Source organism: Hypanus sabinus, chromosome 25 (genome assembly GCF_030144855.1).
Source record: "Hypanus sabinus isolate sHypSab1 chromosome 25, sHypSab1.hap1, whole genome shotgun sequence".
NCBI lineage: Eukaryota > Metazoa > Chordata > Chondrichthyes > Myliobatiformes > Dasyatidae > Hypanus > Hypanus sabinus.
In genome coordinates this window covers 50,871,237-50,892,851 of record NC_082730.1, presented here as the reverse complement: position 1 = coordinate 50,892,851, position 21,615 = coordinate 50,871,237, and the positions used below count along the sequence as shown (strand labels likewise).

At 43.8% G+C, this 21,615-nt stretch overlaps 1 protein-coding gene across 3 annotated transcripts in view; it reads left to right on the top strand.

Moving 5' to 3' along the window:
- LOC132381236 (alpha-1,3-mannosyl-glycoprotein 4-beta-N-acetylglucosaminyltransferase C-like) overlaps positions 1-20,535 on the top strand; it is an 82,252-nt gene extending 61,717 nt beyond the window's left edge. For all 3 annotated transcript variants that reach the window (XM_059950611.1, XM_059950612.1, XM_059950613.1), the window contains exons 3-4: positions 1,103-1,253; positions 13,816-20,535. In XM_059950611.1, the coding sequence (XP_059806594.1) occupies positions 1,103-1,253; positions 13,816-14,972 (1,308 nt within the window). In that variant the 3' untranslated portion in view covers positions 14,973-20,535. The remainder of the gene's footprint in view (positions 1-1,102; positions 1,254-13,815) is intronic.
- The last annotated feature ends 1,080 nt before the right edge of the window (positions 20,536-21,615 follow it).

Genomic DNA, 21,615 nt, shown 5'->3' with positions numbered 1-21,615 from the left:
TCAGGATTGATCTGGGAGCAGGTTTTAAAAAATCAGCATAACATCATGGTCCAGAGCACCTGTATTGTTCTATGTTCTAAACTAAAGAAGAATTCAACACAAATGTATTACTTGCTTTTCCTGATGGAGAATAGTATCTTTTCTTCTCAGGCAGCCCCTCAGAATCAAACCTAACGTTCTTCCCCTTCTGTTTTGTGACTGAGGCCAGTGTGGGATCCACAGGTTCTTTCACAGACAGGGCAGAGGTGCCTTGAAGGGCCGGTTGCCAATTAGTCTATGAGATGGTGCACTCCTTTCACTGCTTCTGCACGGTTCCTGATTATTCTCAACACATCGATCAAAGATTCTCAATACAATCTCAAATGCTTCTCCCCTTTGAAAGGACATGGGCCAGAGATACTCAGAAGACAGTGAGGGTGTTGTATTAGCATTGAGCATGTTAATGAAGCTTTGTTAGACTGGACTGAATCCCTGTCCTTATTAATGTTGAACCTCAGCAGAATACTCAGGGTACAGCCTGCCCGGAGTTTGCATCAATCAAGCTAAACTAATTTAGAGTAGTCTGAGAATAGAATATTTCAGATAAAGAAAATCCAAAAGGCAACTGAAAATGATGACCTGTAATATTAACCCTGTTTCTCTCTTCATGGATGCTGACTGACTTGCTGAGTATTTCCAATATTTTCCTTTATTTCAGTGTATATTGATGATTGTTTCAAAAAAATCCTAATTTCCAATGTCCCTGCTTCAGAAAATCATTTAAATCCAAAACTTAATCACTCAGTTTTGCTTTGAAGTTAATTCATTTACAGCTAGATTTAATTGAAATGCAAGTTCTACATGTATTTAGTTGAACAGGAAATTAGAACAGAGCAAAAATGTTTTAAAATATCCTTTCAGCATATGTTGCTAACTCCAGAAACAGACATTTCCACTGCCATAACTACCTCTGTGGGGGAAAATATAAATGGCTCACGTGGCCATGTTGAGATTTTTCATTTGTGATGTCTCCTTTTTATGCCAAGATTACTGATGGCCCATAAAATGAGCATTACTGAAATATGCATCTTTGATAATTGTCCAATTTCCTATTGTCTTTCAGGAAGAAGAAGAAAGGCGATTGGCCAAAGAAATAGCCGTGCAGCAGCTATATTCTGAGAGAAATGTGCAGAACTTCAGGGAGCTGATAAATTTTTCTTCGCCCATTAACATCAGCTATCAATTTTTGGCAGGGTACCCTTTATTAAAAAAGAGTAAGTGAAATATTATTCTTAAAGTTTCTCATGAGTTAACTATAAAGAGAAAAGATTGCAATGAACTGATATGTATGTATATCGAGTCTCAAGCAAGAACCATTGTCAAGTGTGCACGTGAACATGAATTTTGGAAAAAGTTGCTTTTATCCAAACAAATGATTCAATTGTTTCTAGAAAGCAGCTGAAGATCTGACAATTTTTATTTCAATTTGAGACACAATAACTAGCTGAAAGTAAAGGAGATTCTCCAGATCTTGGAATCTTGAGCAACATGCACAAAATGCTTAGGAACTCAGCATCTACAGAAGGATAAAAATAGGCAACATTTCAAGCTGGGACCTCTTAAGAGGACAGTTGAAGGGTCTTGGCCTGAAACATCTTTTTTTTAAATTTCCCTCTATGGATGGGGTCCAACTTGCTGAGTTCTTCCATTATGTTGAATTAGCTGAAGAAATGATTCTCGAGTCAATAATAGTTAAGCACCTTGGGCTAAAATTTCTACTGTGTGACACCACAGTTATTTGTAACATGTTATTAAATTTCAAAGGGAATGCAATTGCTAGTAGAAATCAGGTACTTAATGTGTAAATTTCAAAGTCCAGAACCTATCTTTCATCCCTAAGAAAGAATGAGGGAACCGTGGCTGACAAGAGAAGTCAAAGGCAGCATAAAACCTAAAGAGAGGGCATGTAATACAGCAAAAATTAGTGGAAGGTACAATATTGGGAAGCTTTTAGAAACCAACACAAGGCAACTAAGAATCCATATAAAGAGAAAAGATTAAATAGATAATATTAAAGAATATACACACAATACTTTCAAATATATGAAGAGTAAAAGAGAGATGAGAGTGGATATCAGAGCATTGGAAAATGACACTGGAGAGGTAGTAATGGGGAGCAAAGAAATGGCAGACAAACTGAATAAGTCTTCACTGTGAAAAACACTCGCAGAATGCCAGAAATGCTAGAGTGTCAGGGGGCAGAAGTGATTGCTGTTGCTAGTACTAAGGAGAGGATGCTTAGGAAGCTGAAAACTGAAGACAGATACAGTAAGTTACCTGAACCAGGTGGACTAAGTATCAGAAAAGAGTATGTTAGTGAAGAGATTGTGGAGGCATTAGTTATGATCTAGATCACTAGATTCTGGAATAGTTTGAGCACTGGAAAATTGCAAATGTCACTCCACCCTTTAAAAAGGGAGTGAGGTAGAAGAAAGAATATTATAGGCCATTTATCCTGACTTCAGTGGTTGGAAAGATGCTGGAGGCTATTATTAAGGATGAGGTTTCAAAGTACTTGGGGGGCATGTGATAAAAATATGGATTTTTTTAAAGGGGAAATATTGCCTGAATGTTGGAATTCTTTGAGGAAATAACAAGCAGGATAGACAATGGAGAATCAGTAGATGTTCTTAATTTGGATTTTCAGAAGGCCTTTGGCAAGATGTCACGCCAATGAGGCTGCTTAACAAAATAAGAGCCTGTGGTATTACAGGAAAGGCACCGAGATGGATAGAAGATTGGCTGACTGGCAGGAGGCGAAGAATGGGAATAAAAGGGGCCTTTTCTGGTTGACTCCTGGTGACTAGTGGTGTGTCGCAGGTGTCAGTTTTGGAACTGCTTCTTTTCACAATGTATGTCAGTGACTTGGATAAATGGCTTCCTGGCCAAGTTCGCAGACAATACACAGATAGGTGGAGGGCCGAGTAGTGTTGTGGAAACTGGATGACTGAAGAAGGACTTGGACAGATTGGGGGAATGTGCAAAGAAGTGGTAGGTGGACTGTCTTGCACTTTAGCAGAAGGGATGAAGGCATGGACTATTTTGTACATGGGGAGAAAATTCAAAATCAGAAGTGCAAGTGGACTTGGGTTCCCTGAAGGGTAAGTTGCAGATTGAGTCGGTGATGAGGAAGGTAAAAGCAATGTTAGCATTTTTTTTTAGAGAGGACTTGAATTTAAAGTGATACTGAGGCTTTATAAGGATAAGGTGTTGATGAGGCCTCACTTGGAGTATTGTGAGCACTTTTGGGCCCCTTATCTAAGAAGGAATGTGCTGGCAAGAGAGAGATTCCATAGGAGGTTCAGGAGAATGATCCCAGGAGTGAAAGGGGGCATTATAAGGGGTGTTTGACGTCTCTGAGCCCCTACTCGCTAGAATTTAGAAGAACAGTGGGGTGGGGGTCTAATTGAAAGTTATCAATTATTGAAAGATCTGGGTAGACTGGGTGTGGAGACAATGGTGGGGGTAGTCTCGGGCCAGAGGAACATCCATTTAGAACAGAAATGAGGAAAAATGTCTTTACCCAGAGGGTGGTGAATTGGTGGAATTCCTTGATACAGACAGCTGTGCAGGCCAATCGTTCATTATATTTAAGGCAGAAGTTGATGTTCTTGATTAGTCAAGGCGCCAGAGATTATGGTGAGAAGGCCGGTGAATAGGGTTGAGAGGGATGATAAATCAGCATGATGGAATAGCAGAGGAATGGCCTAATTCTACTCCTGGATCTTACGGTTTATGGTCTAATATACATTGTGAGACTGAGGCCATGCCACCTCTCACCTCCCTGCCTATCTGTGAGGACTGTCTTCACCATGACTGGAACAATCATCACTGGAGAATATCCCAGCTTTATCGGGTTAAGGATGACAAGCAAATCCTTGATTCTATAGTTGCTGTGGGGGCCACTGCCACCACCGGAGGTAAAGTTGATGGTCTCCTGGATTAGGCCCATTTCCACAACTCCTTGTTCAGGGGCCACTCTAGCCAAACCAAACAAGCTCTGGGTTCAGCTGGGAGCCAGAGCCAAAACATCATCTCGCTCAACTGCCTGCTTCGCGCTGCTTTGGTTGTAGGAAGGCCTAACCACTCCAGTCCTCCACCCAGAAATCCAAATACTGAATAGATTCAATGTCCTAGATGAGCAACAGTTACTCTTGGCTCATCCTCCATGTACTGGGCCATCAGGGACTCAGTCACAAGTGGTGACCTGCTTACCACCTGCTGCTACTAGCTCCCAGTAGGGACCTCTCTGCCTCCACTACACTTTAAGTTGGGTAGCTTTCAGGCTGCAACACCACCACAGGTCCCACTGTCTTCTCCCCCGCTGACTCCCATCATCGAGAACGTCAAGTGAAAGCTAAGTGTGACCGTTTGTTTTCCCGGCACTGAAGTCTCTGACAACGTACAAGCTTCATTGCCTGCTAACTGACTACCCCTCTGTGAACAGGCTCGTTCCCGTTGGCACAAATACCGTTGTTTAGCAACAACCTGAGCTGCTCAAACCTGACTCCAGTGGTCTCTCTGAATTTTTAAAAACTAGTAGTGAAGACCTTTATATCTCCAGACCAATTCCCACCCAGGGTTGTGGCTCTGGGCATTTTAACAGGCTCCGCAGACTGCATGTTTGGCTTCAGACTTGATGTGGAATACTGAACTTTGGCTCCACTGACAATTTTAATCTATTTTGGGAATGTGCCACAGTTTTCAAACCCGATGGTCGTCACCCAGTCTGGGCTCACAGATGCTGTCTGCAAACATATTCCACTGCACACTGTCAAACCCACACTGATGGCTATTTACAATCAATGGCGTGTGTGATCCTTCCCGAACTACTTCCTCCTCACTGTCCACCAGTTCTGTCCACGTTACCAATCCAGTTCAGACCATTGTCTCTGAAAGGGTCCCCAGACTGAACTGCCCTATTGAATATGGTAACAGAAGTAGCCTTTACTCTTAAAATCTACCTCCCTGTTGCACCACTCCAAGCTGCTCTTCGGAATGTGACGTCCCTTTCAGATAAGACTTTTATTATCTCTACAGACCTCGTCTTTTTTTTTCTTAACTGAGGCCAGGTTAAAACCAGTTGTCTGAACTGTATCCCCTTGACTATGACAGTTTCAGCATACCGAGGCCCAGAGGCTGAGGCGGCAGGCTCGCCACGTGTTCAAAGAGCACTTTGGGTGCAACTGACTCAACAATTTTTCAAGTTTTGAGGTTTAAAGTGTTTAAAATTTGTGGTACAGACCGTCTTCTGTGTTATCAGGTATTGTTTCCCCTAAGAACAATGCCTGCTTTCCCTTTCAGTTTCTTATCTTCTATTATATTGAACTGCGACCAGATGGTGATTTCAATCATCATTAATGATCTCTCAAATGCAAACTATTGCAGCTAAATTCATGCTCTTTCCAGACAGCCTGGATTGTACCCAGCATGTCACTGAGCCCACTTGGAAAAACATTTGATTTTGTAATGACAGGTAAAATATTATTATCTCTTTGACTTATACCAGTATCTCTGATCATTTTTGTGTACTTTGATGCCTTGCTGCCTGGAACCAAGACCACAAAGGAAATTACAGTTAGTATAACAGCTCCTCGAATCTGCAACACAACTTAAATTCTTTGAGCTGGCTGGTTTGTCTGACCCATGCGATCTGAAATGCTCAGTAAGTGAGATAGTTCAACAATAACTTGACAAATGCATTCAACGTGGTGGCTTCACTTAAGATTAACAAGAAAATTATCACCATGGTTAAATAATTCTATCCATGAACTCAAGAGAAAATGGAGGAAAACTGGGCTAGACGTCCATCGTAATATTTTCAAAGAAAAACTAGCCTCCTTTAATGCTGCCATATACCCTGCAATGAGAGTCCATTTTTCTAAGATTGCTGCAGAGAATATCAGTGATTCAAGAATATTTTCTCAACTATCTCAACAGTTCCCCAACCTATAGTGTCCTCAGTCAAGCATCTGCCACAAAATGTGAGGAATTTGCAAGAAACTTTATCAACAAAATTACTTCCATTACGGAGTGTACAGCAAGGTATACTGGTAACATCTAAACCCAACTTTGTAAAAAGATGCAACAATGCCAAAATTTATAATAATTTCTAATCCAAAACTCTGTAACATTATAACAAGAAATGAACTGTCTATTTGCTGTCCCTATTGCACTTTTTAAGGGCTCTTTAATACTACTTTCAAATCTGTTAAGAAAATTATTAACACATCCCTTGAAACTGATGTGTTTGCAGATGCCATCAAAAACGCGACTGTCAAACTCCTGTTTAAAAAGCCAAACCTTGCCAGTGAGGCATTAGGTTTAACAAAACCTTCCCTTCCTGGGCAGGGTTTTTGAGAAAATTATTTTCAACCAACTCAGCAACTTTCTGAATGAGAACAATATTCTAGAAATTTCCAGTCAGGTTTTAGAGCAAAGCACAGTACAAAGATGACCTTTATCAAATTTGTCAGTGACCTGAGGCTTAGCATCGATTCCAACATACTCTAGATCCTAATTCTTCTGGATATAAGTGCTGCCTTTGACACAATTTACCACAAGCCAATGTTTGGCTCTATTTCACTGGTTAAAGCTTCTATTGTTTGTCAATTAAAGCAACAAGGAACATTGAAACTTCAAGGCGAATGTGGAAGGTGAGCACCAGCTGCCTGCCTTTTGATCGCTGGTGGGATCGCTCTGCTACCGGAGAGGGGAGACTGCCTTTTGATCACTGGTAGGGTCGCTCTGCTACTGGAGAGGGGAGACTGCCTTTTGATCACTGGTGGGGTCGCTGTGCTACCGGAGAGGGGAGACTGCCTTTTGATCACTGGTAGGGTCGCTCTGCTACTGGAGAGGGGAGACTGCCTTTTGATCACTGGTGGGGTCGCTGTGCTACCGGAGAGGGGAGACTGCCTTTTGATCACTGGTGGGGTCGCTGTGCTACCGGAGAGGGGAGACTGCCTTTTGATCACTGGTGGGATCACTCTGCTATGGAGAGGGGAGACTGCCTTTTGATCACTGGTGGGATCACGCTGCTACCGGAGAGGGGAGACTGCCTTTTGATCACTGGTGGGGTCGCTGTGCTACCGGAGAGGGGAGACTGCCTTTTGATCGCTGGTGGGATCGCTCTGCTACCGGAGAGGGGAGACTGCCTTTTGATCACTGGTGGGGTCGCTGTGCTACCGGAGAGGGGAGACTGCCTTTTGATCACTGGTGGGATCACTCTGCTACCGGAGAGGGGAGACTGCCTTTTGATCACTGGTGGGGTCGCTGTGCTACCGGAGAGGGGAGACTGCCTTTTGATCACTGGTGGGGTCGCTGTGCTACCGGAGAGGGGAGACTGCCTTTTGATCACTGGTGGGGTCACTGTGCTACCGGAGAGGGGAGACTGCCTTTTGATCACTGGTGGGGTCACTCTGCTACTGGAGAGGGGAGACTGCCTTTTGATCACTGGTGGGGTCGCTCTGCTACTGAAGAGGGGAGACTGCCTTTTGATCACTGGTGGGGTCGTTGTGCTACCGGAGAGGGGAGACTGCCTTTTGATCACTGGTGGGATCACTGTGCTACTGAAGAGGGGAGACTGCCTTTTGATCACTGGTGGGGTCGCTGTGCTACCGGAGAGGGGAGACTGCCTTTTGATCGCTGGTGGGATCGCTCTGCTACTGGAGAGGGGAGACTGCCTTTTGATCACTGGTGGGATCACTGTGCTACTGGAGAGGGGAGACTGCCTTTTGATCACTGGTGGGGTCGCTGTGCTACCGGAGAGGGGAGACTGCCTTTTGATCGCTGGTGGGATCGCTCTGCTACTGGAGAGGGGAGACTGCCTTTTGATCACTGGTGGGGTCGCTGTGCTACCAGAGAGGGGAGACTGCCCTTTGATCACTGGTGGGGTCGCTGTGCTACCGGAGAGGGGAGACTGCCTTTTGATCACTGGTGGGATCACTCTGCTACCGGAGAGGAGAGACTGCCTTTTGATCACTGGTGGGGTCGCTGTGCTATGGAGAGGGGAGACTGCCTTTTGATCACTGGTGGGATCACGCTGCTACCGGAGAGGGGAGACTGCCTTTTGATCACTGGTGGGGTCGCTGTGCTACCGGAGAGGGGAGACTGCCTTTTGATCGCTGGTGGGATCGCTCTGCTACCGGAGAGGGGAGACTGCCTTTTGATCACTGGTGGGGTCGCTGTGCTACCGGAGAGGGGAGACTGCCTTTTGATCACTGGTGGGATCACTCTGCTACCGGAGAGGGGAGACTGCCTTTTGATCACTGGTGGGGTCGCTGTGCTACTGGAGAGGGGAGACTGCCTTTTGATCACTGGTGGGGTCGCTGTGCTACCGGAGAGGGGAGACTGCCTTTTGATCACTGGTGGGGTCACTGTGCTACCGGAGAGGGGAGACTGCCTTTTGATCACTGGTGGGGTCACTCTGCTACTGGAGAGGGGAGACTGCCTTTTGATCACTGGTGGGGTCGCTCTGCTACTGAAGAGGGGAGACTGCCTTTTGATCACTGGTGGGGTCGTTGTGCTACCGGAGAGGGGAGACTGCCTTTTGATCACTGGTGGGATCACTGTGCTACTGAAGAGGGGAGACTGCCTTTTGATCACTGGTGGGGTCGCTGTGCTACCGGAGAGGGGAGACTGCCTTTTGATCACTGGTGGGGTCGCTGTGCTACCGGAGAGGGGAGACTGCCTTTTGATCGCTGGTGGGATCGCTCTGCTACTGGAGAGGGGAGACTGCCTTTTGATCACTGGTGGGGTCGCTGTGCTACCAGAGAGGGGAGACTGCCCTTTGATCACTGGTGGGGTCGCTGTGCTACCGGAGAGGGGAGACTGCCTTTTGATCACTGGTGGGATCACTCTGCTACCGGAGAGGAGAGACTGCCTTTTGATCACTGGTGGGGTCGCTGTGCTACCGGAGAGGGGAGACTGCCTTTTGATCACTGGTGGGGTCACTCTGCTACTGAAGAGGGGAGACTGCCTTTTGATCACTGGTGGGGTCGTTGTGCTACCGGAGAGGGGAGACTGCCTTTTGATCACTGGTGGGATCACTCTGCTACCGGAGAGGGGAGACTGCCTTTTGATCACTGGTGGGGTCGCTGTGCTACCGGAGAGGGGAGACTGCCTTTTGATCACTGGTGGGGTCGCTGTGCTACTGAAGAGGGGAGACTGCCTTTTGATCACTGGTGGGATCGCTCTGCTACCGGAGAGGGCAGACTGCCTTTTGATCACTGGTGGGGTCACTGTGCTACCGGAGAGGGGAGACTGCCTTTTGATCACTGGTGGGGTCGCTCTGCTACTGAAGAGGGGAGACTGCCTTTTGATCACTGGTGGGGTCGCTGTGCTACCGGAGAGGGGAGACTGCCTTTTGATCACTGGTGGGGTCGCTGTGCTACTGAAGAGGGGAGACTGCCTTTTGATCACTGGTGGGATCGCTCTGCTACCGGAGAGGGCAGACTGCCTTTTGATCACTGGTGGGGTCGCTGTGCTACTGGAGAGGGGAGACTGCCTTTTGATCACTGGTGGGGTCACTGTGCTACCGGAGAGGGGAGACTGCCTTTTGATCACTGGTGGGATCACTCTGCTACCGGAGAGGGGAGACTGCCTTTTGATCACTGGTGGGGTCGCTGTGCTACCGGAGAGGGGAGACTGCCTTTTGAATACTGGTAGGGTCGCTGTGCTACCGGAGAGGGGAGACTGCCTTTTGAATACTGGTAGGGTCGCTGTGCTACCGGAGAGGGGAGACTGCCTTTTGATCACTGGTGGGATCACTGTGCTACCGGAGAGGGGAGACTGCCTTTTGATCACTGGTGGGATCACTGTGCTACTGGAGAGGGGAGACTGCCTTTTGATCACTGGTGGGGTCGCTGTGCTACCGGAGAGGGGAGACTGCCTTTTGATCACTGGTGGGGTCGCTGTGCTACTGGAGAGGGCAGACTGCCTTTTGATCACTGGTGGGATCACTCTGCTACCGGAGAGGGGAGACTGCCTTTTGATCACTGGTGGGGTCGCTGTGCTACCGGAGAGGGCAGACTGCCTTTTGATCACTGGTGGGGTCGCTGTGCTACCGGAGAGGGCAGACTGCCTTTTGATCACTGGTGGGGTCGCTGTGCTACCGGAGAGGGGAGACTGCCTTTTGATCGCTGGTGGGATCGCTCTGCTACTGGAGAGGGGAGACTGCCTTTTGATCACTGGTGGGATCACTGTGCTACTGGAGAGGGGAGACTGCCTTTTGATCACTGGTGGGGTCGCTGTGCGACCGGAGAGGGGAGACTGCCTTTTGATCGCTGGTGGGATCGCTCTGCTACTGGAGAGGGGAGACTGCCTTTTGATCACTGGTGGGGTCGCTGTGCTACCAGAGAGGGGAGACTGCCCTTTGATCACTGGTGGGGTCGCTGTGCTACCGGAGAGGGGAGACTGCCTTTTGATCACTGGTGGGATCACTCTGCTACCGGAGAGGAGAGACTGCCTTTTGATCACTGGTGGGGTCGCTGTGCTACCGGAGAGGGGAGACTGCCTTTTGATCACTGGTGGGGTCACTCTGCTACTGAAGAGGGGAGACTGCCTTTTGATCACTGGTGGGGTCGTTGTGCTACCGGAGAGGGGAGACTGCCTTTTGATCACTGGTGGGATCACTCTGCTACCGGAGAGGGGAGACTGCCTTTTGATCACTGGTGGGGTCGCTGTGCTACCGGAGAGGGGAGACTGCCTTTTGATCACTGGTGGGGTCGCTGTGCTACTGAAGAGGGGAGACTGCCTTTTGATCACTGGTGGGATCGCTCTGCTACCGGAGAGGGCAGACTGCCTTTTGATCACTGGTGGGGTCACTGTGCTACCGGAGAGGGGAGACTGCCTTTTGATCACTGGTGGGGTCGCTCTGCTACTGAAGAGGGGAGACTGCCTTTTGATCACTGGTGGGGTCGCTGTGCTACCGGAGAGGGGAGACTGCCTTTTGATCACTGGTGGGGTCGCTGTGCTACTGAAGTGGGGAGACTGCCTTTTGATCACTGGTGGGATCGCTCTGCTACCGGAGAGGGCAGACTGCCTTTTGATCACTGGTGGGGTCGCTGTGCTACTGGAGAGGGGAGACTGCCTTTTGATCACTGGTGGGGTCACTGTGCTACCGGAGAGGGGAGACTGCCTTTTGATCACTGGTGGGATCACTCTGCTACCGGAGAGGGGAGACTGCCTTTTGATCACTGGTGGGGTCGCTGTGCTACCGGAGAGGGGAGACTGCCTTTTGAATACTGGTAGGGTCGCTGTGCTACCGGAGAGGGGAGACTGCCTTTTGAATACTGGTAGGGTCGCTGTGCTACCGGAGAGGGGAGACTGCCTTTTGATCACTGGTGGGATCACTGTGCTACCGGAGAGGGGAGACTGCCTTTTGATCACTGGTGGGATCACTGTGCTACTGGAGAGGGGAGACTGCCTTTTGATCACTGGTGGGGTCGCTGTGCTACCGGAGAGGGGAGACTGCCTTTTGATCACTGGTGGGGTCGCTGTGCTACTGGAGAGGGCAGACTGCCTTTTGATCACTGGTGGGATCACTCTGCTACCGGAGGGGGGAGACTGCCTTTTGATCACTGGTGGGGTCGCTGTGCTACCGGAGAGGGCAGACTGCCTTTTGATCACTGGTGGGGTCGCTGTGCTACCGGAGAGGGCAGACTGCCTTTTGATCACTGGTGGGGTCGCTGTGCTACCGGAGAGGGGAGACTGCCTTTTGATCACTGGTGGGGTCGCTGTGCTACCGGAGAGGGGAGACTGCCTTTTGATCACTGGTGGGGTCGCTGTGCTACTGGAGAGGGCAGACTGCCTTTTGATCACTGGTGGGATCACTCTGCTACCGGAGAGGGGAGACTGCCTTTTGATCACTGGTGGGGTCGCTGTGCTACCGGAGAGGGGAGACTCCCTTTTGTTCACTGGTGGGGTCGCTCTGCTACTGGAGAGGGGAGACTGCCTTTTGATCACTGGTGGGGTCGCTCTGCTACCGGAGAGGAAAAGCCTGCCATCGTGCCTGCAGAATGTTACCCAGGTTTTTCTACATTTTGGATATGGATTTGGACTATAGGCTTTTCTCTCTGCCTTTGTCTTTTTTGCCTTTGTCGCATTTCTTTGTGTGTATGGGGAGGGTGATTTTTTGTGTGGAGAGGAGAGATTTGGTGCTAGATGCTCGTGCTGCTGTTCCTTTCTTTCTTGGTTTCATGGCTATCTGGAGGAGAAGAATTTCAGAATTGTATGCTCTAATAATCAATGAAGCTTTGAACTTTGCTCCCCTTGTAAAAATCAGAAGTAACAAGGCTGGGAGTTACCCTTGGTTCAGATCTGAGTTTTAAATCGCACATAAAGAAAGTGACTGGAGCAGCATTTCTACATTTAAGAAATATTGGAAGGTTACATCCTTTTCTGTTATGATGATGCTGAAAATCTAGTTCACGCGTTTATTTTGAATAGACTAAATTACCGTAATGCTCTTTTTACTGGCCTTCCCAAGCAATTTATTGACAATCGTCAACTCATTCAGAACACTGCTGCTAGACTTTTAAACAAAACCAGGCTGAAGGAACATATCACTCCCATACAAGCTCATCTGCATTGGCTTTCTGTAGAATTTTTAGATTGGTTTTAAAGTTTTCTTACTAGCTTTTAAAATTTTTAATGGTCTGGGACAATAAGATTTTTGTTTGATAATCCTGCTGGAGATCTCAGGTCGTCTCGCACTAGTCTCTTAAATGGAAACAAAGATAACTGGTTGGTCAAATGTTTTTTTGAACTACCCTCCCAAACTGTGGAATTCAATATCTAAAACTATAAGGATATAAACTCAGTAAACAGGTTTAAGCGCCAGTGCAACGCCTATCTATTTAACCTTATTTTTAACTAACATCTTTTTGTCTTTTATTTTCATGTTCCTTTTTATTTTTTTATTTTATTTTCATGTTTGTACTATGATCACTTTGTACAGTGGAGATGTCAGGGTAAGTTTTTTTTACCCCATATAAGTGTGACACATTTATTGTGCAAGCCAATGAGACATCAAATACAGAGTCTAAGCTCTTCTTACTTCAAACCTTTGCAATTAGAACAAGTGTTGTTATTTTGACCCAAATAGCAAAGGAAAATAAACTTCTGTTGACTGCATCATCAGTCTTTGCTCCAGAAAAACAACAGTCCCTGGATTACCCAAGGATTCAAGTCCTGGGAACCCCTGTGGTCAAATATTACCTTCTATAGTAGTAGTCCATATTGTTATCATGCCGTATACAATTGCAATAATTCTTTCACTTCAGTAATCACTCTAGCAGAATTAAACCATAATTAAACTAATTGAATACGTATTGTATTCAGTTATTATTGAATGCTCGAGAAACATTCTATGGCAGTATTTGCATCAAGTCAGACATCTGCAAGTCATGTCATTCAGAAATTGGGGAGACCTTGTGTATTTTTTAACATGTTTAGCATGTGGATAGTAAGCCTGGAATAAATTGGGGATTTAGATCACGTTATCCTGACCACTCTTCATGTAATTCCAGAACTGAATGTGCGTGTTGCGGATGTTAGACAAACGGTGGGAAAAGATGGTTGAAATTGAAATTGTGTGCCACACAGTAAGCAAAACAAGATATCCAAGCTCATAATTTGGAAGCTGTGCAATCCAGTTATTACCTAAAATTAATTTGCTTCCATATAGAATGGAAACAGTAATTTCCTTCAAATGTATTTGAATGTTGCTCAGAATGTTTCCATGATTGTACAACCGTGCTTCTGTTTCCTTTACAGAATACATCACAGTGGGATTGTCTTCAGTCAAGCGAAAGAGAGGAAATTACCTTCTTGAGACATTGAAGTCCATATTCAAACAATCGACTAATGACGAGCTGACTGAAATGGTGGTGGTCGTCCATTTGGCAGACTTTGACATGGTGTGGAATACGCAGGTGGCTCAGGACATAGCCACAAAATTTGCCCACCATATCATCTCAGGCCACTTGATCATTATTCATGCCCCAGAATTATACTACCCACCCCTCAAAGGCTTGAAAAGGAATTATAATGATCCAGCTGATCGCGTGACTTTCAGGTCAAAACAAAATGTAGACTATGCTTTCTTGCTCAACTTTTGTGCAAATTTATCAGATTATTACATAATGCTAGAAGATGATGTTCAATGTTCCCACTCTTTCTTAACTGCAATTAAGAAGGTTCTCGCTTCAAAAGTGGGCTCCTACTGGGTCACACTGGAATTTTCTAAGCTGGGCTACATTGGAAAACTTTACCACTCATATGACCTTCCAAGACTGGCCCAATTTCTACTGATGTTCTACCAAGAGATGCCATGCGACTGGTTATTAACTCATTTCCGAGGCCTTCTCACACAAAAAGATGTCATTCGTTTTAAGCCTTCCCTGTTTCAACACGTTGGCTATTATTCTTCTTTCAGGGGGACCGAGAATAGATTAAAAGATGATGACTTTGAAGAAGATTTCTTTGATGTCCCTGACAACCCACCAGCGGCAATCCACACAAGCCTCAAAGTTTTTGAAAACTATGACCCCAGCAAAGCCTACAGTAATAGCGAAGAGTACTTCTGGGGAAAATCACCCACTACAGGAGATTTCTTCACTATTGTGTTTGTAAAGCCGATGAACATTAGTAGAATCCATGTAGCCACTGGCTCAGAAGACAGACATGGCGATATTCTTCATTCTGGGATTGTTGAAGTTGGGAAGCATCCAAAATTGACACAAAAGGGGAAGGATTGTTCAGAATATGTTAAATTAAAAGAATTTCAAAATGGACTGTTTGATCAAAAAGATATAGGAGCCATTGTGAACTTTAGTGTGGAATGTGTGCGAATATACATTACAGACAGCCAAAAAGACTGGCTAATTATTCGCAGCATTGGTGTCTGGGCAAAGCAAGCCACCTTACTCTAACTGTACCACTCTGGTCATTCCCTCCTTGGTGACCTGTATTGAGTTGGCTTTCTGTGTGAGTATCTCATCGGTGATCTTGCAGAGCTTGTCCAGCTGGGTAGTCCAACAGACATCCTCAGTGATATCTTAAACCGACCCCAGTTGTCAGCATTGTTCAGTGGTTAGGGGAAAACCCATGAAGACTTTCCTCTCATCTTGTCCAGGGAATATCAGTTCTGTAGTTCTGAAAAGAGCTAAATAATAAGTAATTAAGCACTTTCCAGATGTATATGATCTTTCAATGTACCATCAAAAATCACTTGCAAGTGGCAGGCTACCTGCAAGTTCGCCATTATAACAAGCTGTTTGCTCATTTCCCAGTTTATTATGCAGCACAATTGCTAGTTTGAGAAAGAGTGAAATTTTGTGTTCTGTGCTAATATATCAGCCCAGAATTATGAAATCAGGTTAATCAGGACATCAGAATGTCATGGTATTCATTGGGCGGGTTTCTCCAGCTCTCCATCTTTTTCTCTGAATAATGTGATGGGTTATGAAAGGATGTGACTGGGTCAGATAGAAAATGCCAGGAAGTATGTCAATTCAACTTCAAAGCTCATGTGAAAATTTTAAAAAGCTCTCCCCAAAATACTGTGAGCATCTAATCACTTCTGAATCAAATATTAATAAGCACAATGATAATCTGATGTATAAATAAATTCAAAACATCATTTTTGAACAAAAACAGTGACTGCCATGTTCTGATCAAATGAATGTTAGATCACTGTGCCTATCTTTTCAGCTATAAGCCATCAAGAGTTAAACTCTCTAATTATCCACAAAAGGGGGACATTCTGATACAAGTTCAGGTTTATTGTTATTCAACCTCACATATTTATATAGCTAAATTAAGTATTGTTCTTCGTGGGGCCAAGGTATGAGGTAAACACAGTACATATAGTCACCCACAGCACAGAGAGTCACAAAACAAAATTAGCACAAGTCTCTGAGTGGCATAGCCACGAGATTGACATTCCTACAGGCTCACAACATAAGGAAGGACAATAAAGTGGCTGTTTGAGTGTGTCACTTATCCTAATATGACTAGCCATGGCTAGAAATGTCCCCAACTCAGTATCTGAGTCTTAAGTTATAAATAAATTATTTCTAGGGGCTATTTGAGGGAGATTGAAACTATTTTGTTCTTTATGAATGATCTTACAATTCCTCATCAAATGGTTCTGGGTGTGCTTTGCCTTACCTTAGGAAGAGGGAAAATGGCCTTTATAATAGGTGTAAATATCTGAAAAAATTATATATACTTTGTATAAGTATTTGCGCCATGATGCAAAGAATGCCTTGATGTTATATTCCATAAATAATGCGATCATTGCTGTTTTCAAGATAAGTTTGCATATTAAGATCTTTATTCATGATATCCTGTAAATAAGGAATTGTTTACTTGTGCTTTTTTAATTAGAAGTGTGGTTCAAATATTTGGATATTAAATGCAGCTATGGTTTATTAATGTTAGATATTGCTGCATTGTATGATGGTTAACTTTTTCAAGATGAATCTTAGTTTAATTTTTTACTATTCCATGGAGATGGATTCAGACCATTGTATCTGTCAATCAGTAGATATACAGTAGATATTGCTTTCATTTTTGCTGCTGGTCAGAAATACAAAAGATGCTTCAGACATGTGAAGTATCCTGTAAGTGGAAGTGACTAGGAATTGACGATCAAATCACAAAAGAAAGTGTGCAGATGCTGGAAACCTGAGCAACACACACAAAATGCTGCCTGGCCTGCTGAGTTCCTCCAGCATTTTGTGTGTGTGTGTGTGTGTTGAGGCCTGTTTGTACCCCTACAAGAAGGTTCCAAGATCAGCTCATTATTGTGGTAACCAAAGTGATGGTTACTTAATTCCTTTCAAAACTTGATTACATCTGCTCATGCAAGCATTATCAGATGTTCAGTTTCTCAGATCTAATTATCCAGCAGTGGACTTATAACCATGCTGATGATTATTTAACAATTGATCTATGTCACCAAACTAAATTAGATCATTTTTATCTCACTTTTCTAAGCTCTGCACTGCAGGGAATGGGATTTCCACATATCACATTCACAGATCTGTTGCAGTCTAAATGACCTAACTCATTGCTATGATCAGCTGACCCTTCATGATCACCATACTTTTCAATGGCTTAAGTGACTGAAGGCAAATTAGATTGAAGTTTGTTTAGCTGTTCTGTGGTGATATCAGATTTCAAATATCTTCAAAGTTACTTTTAAAGGATCACCCAGCACAGGAATGGGGCCCCCTTCAGCCCATCTCATCCATGCCAACAGTGATGTCTATCTGCTCTAGAATAGACTGCCAGGGAGCCACATATGGGGAGCTAGTGAAAATCTCAGGTGATTTACAAAGCAATTAATGCTCAGAGGATTGATAGTGTTTACACTCCAGGCTTCAAACCCATTTTGTGAAGAAATCCAATGCCTAGGGTTCATGCAGGGTGAATTTTGCTTTATTTGGTGCTCCAATAGATTGTGAATTATTGAGGTCTTAACTGACCTTAGACAATAGAAAGCAACTAGTGTTTTTAAATGTCTTGAAAAGGTGCATTGATTTACACAACTAAGTGCAAGTTTATATTTTAAATTTTGGGATCTTTACATCCATTTTGACAATCTTATTTTGCCATTGATTCTGATGGTAGTTCCATGTAAATCCTTGGCCTTGGCCCTTAGTTATTTTTGTTCTCCTGAAGTTTGCACTTCATTTGCTTTATAAACCCATTTTCTTGATTCCCAAATGACATGCACATTGTTAAAGGTCTGTAATTTGCAGGTAGTTACGTAAAGAAAATTGACAGCAAAATACTGCTTTGATATTCAAAGGTGGGTGAAGTATGAGAAGAACATAAATGCTTTATAAAATTTATAGATTGGATTGATTGACCTAGAAATCCATCCTTCCTCAGTAATACTGGTAGTGTTAAATGTCGTAACTACTGTTATAGTCTGCCTCAGATTCTTTCCATTCTCCAGTGAGCATATATAATAGAGCTGGGGTGCCTAAGACTGTTGTACAGTATTGTATTTGTCAATGTGGAGAGGTGAGCAAGTTTGTAAATCTGGCGGGAGCAAAGGATGTTGGGAATGGTGAGGGTGGAGCGCTGCTGGAGGGGTGTAAGAGAGGTGGCAGAGAAGGATTGCCAGGGGAGGACACACCCAGCCCTGAGGCACCAGGCAAGGTCTTTTTGATTCTAAGCAATTGGTTTATTTCATTACAGAATGTTTGTCTGATGCTTCCCTCGCCTTCCTGCTTTTCCCAACCATGACTTGCCTCTCCCTGCATCCTTCCCACTCTCAGTCCACAATAAAGAACCATATCAGAATCAGATGTGTCATCACTCACATATGCTAAGATTATTTTCCTCTGGCAACAATACATAAAATCACCACAGTGCTGTGCAAAAGTTTTAGGCACCCTAACTGTATACACGCATCACACGATACGTATGGTATGTTTGCAGTATTTCATCCAACAGACCAGTCATCACCTGTGGTTAATCGTTCATCTCCAATCAGTGTTCTGCCCTTCCATCATGTTTCTGCCTTAGAGTGTTGAAGGTCCCAGGAAAATTACCACTCTCCATTTCCGCTAATAATGAGTCTGGTCATTTGGAACATTGTTCCATTTACTTTTTCCATGACAGCTTTTGACACTTTCCAGCAGTATAAAAGATAAATATTGACAGATCAAGTAAGCGTACAAATGGCTTTTGTTAAACTAATGCCTTAAGCCTTTAATGTTTGGAGATGACTCAGAGTGGCAATTGCATTCGATTCCATTGTTTGTGTCATATCCTGTACAGTTCACTACAGATGTCTCATGAAGCCTAGCCTTAATCCAAGGACCACAATGGCCTTAATCACTGCTACAACCCAGCAGCAGTAGACTCAGTGCTGCCATCAACAACTATTTCACATTTTATGGAAAGCAAAGTGAACTCTTACTATGACAATACCTGCAAAACAGATTACAGTATGCTGAAGCCAAGACCCACTTCAGGCAGGTAGGAGATGGTTAGAATCAGAGTGGTCAGAATAAATGCAAAATTGAATTATAAGTAGGGGCTCCCTAGGGGGGTCCTTAGGCCCTTCGGTTAATGGTAAAACTCCATGTCATCACAAGTTTGGGAACCACAGGGTTAGAGTTATTTTGTAGGAATTCAGTCGAAGAACTGGGTAACGTTGGCAGGTGTGTAGGGCTTGGAAGCTTTGTCATTTTCCACACTCAGTGGAGAATTTAAGCATGAAAGTTGTTTCTTGTAGTTTGCTCTGCATGTTCTCAAAATAAATGTAAGCTCCAGAGGAGAACTGATTTGTTTTTTTTGGTTTGGTCACACTTCTCTCAAGTTTAATGGTGAAGAGCGCAGTGAATTTAAAATTAATTTGCTTTGAGAAATCAATCTTGATGGGCATTCTGTAGTAGTATTGTGTTAATATTTCTTCAAACATGATTGAGCAGTTATGGTCAGGTTAAATCTGGCAAATCTGCGCCATAGAATCATATCATTCATATCAAAATGAACTGTTGACTTATTAGCATTTCTTTCTGTAAACAAGCAGCAGTGACTGCTACATTACAGTCTAAATCATGATAATAAATCTACTTGAATGGACCTGCATGGAGCTAAGTCCCATGTAGCTCTGGACTGCCTTGTTCAGTGAATCAGTTGATACCTTCCTGGAAGTCACACAAAATATGACAGTGACTTCCTATGTGTGTTCAATTCTGTTTTAAAATGCAGAAGTGACAATCATAATTGATGTAAATTATTATCATTTCACTTACTTAAAGAACATTTTCTTCTCCCGGTAATGTACGTTGGGTTTAATTCAGCAAACCTGGTTTTGAATTTGAAAACAAAGAGCCAGAATATCTATCAGGATCAGCAGGAAAAAGATTATTTTCAGATTTCTTTTTTCAAGATCCTCCTTAGTTTGCCAAGTTTTAAATTTTACCATCCTGGCAGATTCACTGTATATTTTCAACAGCGGAGATGTCCTTTAAACTATGGTTCAATATGTCATTCCTAATACAACTCCAGCTCTTCATTAACACACAAGTGGCCATCACAGTTTGCACTGTAAAATAAGAATGGAATGATACAAATTAGGCTTTTGTAAACAGGATATAAACTGAAGCACAGAGTGTATTGTTTCACTGGATTCATTCCGAAGCCCTTTATTGTAAAATATTGGGAAATGATTCTATTGAGGTTATTACGCACTGTTTTTGGGAGATGTATTCTGCCACTGTTGCTATGTTCTTCCATGGATGAGCACAATTAGTAAATGTACTTGTTCAAGTCCTCTAAGATTGTTCATCAGTTTTTGTTCATGTGTTACTTTTGCTTTATTGTCGTCATGATTCTGATTAGATTTTTGCAAATGCACTTTAAGACTAGTGCTTTCATTTCAGTTATCTTGTAAAGAAATTTTTTTATGTAGAAGACTGCAAATTTTTATTGTCAGTAATGTATTTGAATAAATTTATTTGCTTAGTATTGTTTATGTAATCCTTTCCTAAACTGTTAAACAAGTTAAACATATTCTTGAATAGTTGTCTTCAGTCTCAGTTTGAGATGTTATCATATTGGATTCTTTCTGCTGTTGATAACAATTGTACGGTTGAATACGTGAGCTGAGTCATAGGTTTTATCATAAATGTCCTTCACTAAGACAGGGCTTCAAAAAAGGAGGAAAAATATCTGTAATTTTTGCTTGCCAAACAAAATATTTTTATAGGATGGTGTAGAACTGGCAGCCTATTGTACTTTGATCCATCTTTATGTCCATACTCTCATTCTCTGACTTAGTTTCTTTTACAAGTCCTTCCAAATTATGAATGCCTGAATTATGTACATATAGAAGAGCATTTGGGAAAACGGTGTGATGGGTTTGCCTGCTGTTACGTGAATGCAGGCATCTTCTACTGTGTGTAAACTTGATTCATGCCCACCTTTCCCACTTATGAACAGTTTGGGATTGTGAATATTTCACAAGAACATGACCCTGCTATAACTTAGAAGGATTTGCAGTGGTTTCTTTTCTGATAAGAGATGAGTGTGGTTGGTGCTGAGGAAGAATCTAACATCCAAAACTTAAACATACTCCCATCCTATGATACCTGCCTTGCTGGGTGTTGGGCACAGTTCCTGTTTTTACCAAGGGTTTCCTAACATTTATAGAATTACGTCTTTCTAATTTTGTCTGGGATACTTTCAACATTTGGGACTTCAAGATACAATGTCCTCTATATCCATCAATTGGGTAGGTTTTAAATTAAGTCTGTATCTCAATCCGTTTCTCCGTAATTTGCTAGAGAAACTCAGCAAGGCAGCAGCATCTATGGGGGGAATAAACATTTGAAATTTCATGCTGAGACCCTTGAAGAATAGACTGCATCGACAGCTCTAAAGACTAATGGCCCCTGAGAGACAAACTTGCATCAAGGATGGGAAGTGCTTTGAAATAAGGATTGTTAATGGATATGAGAGTTGGATGCACAGTGAGGATGAAGCCCACATCAGAATATCACAAGATGGGATGGAAGTAAGTGGTGATTTGGTACATATCACATC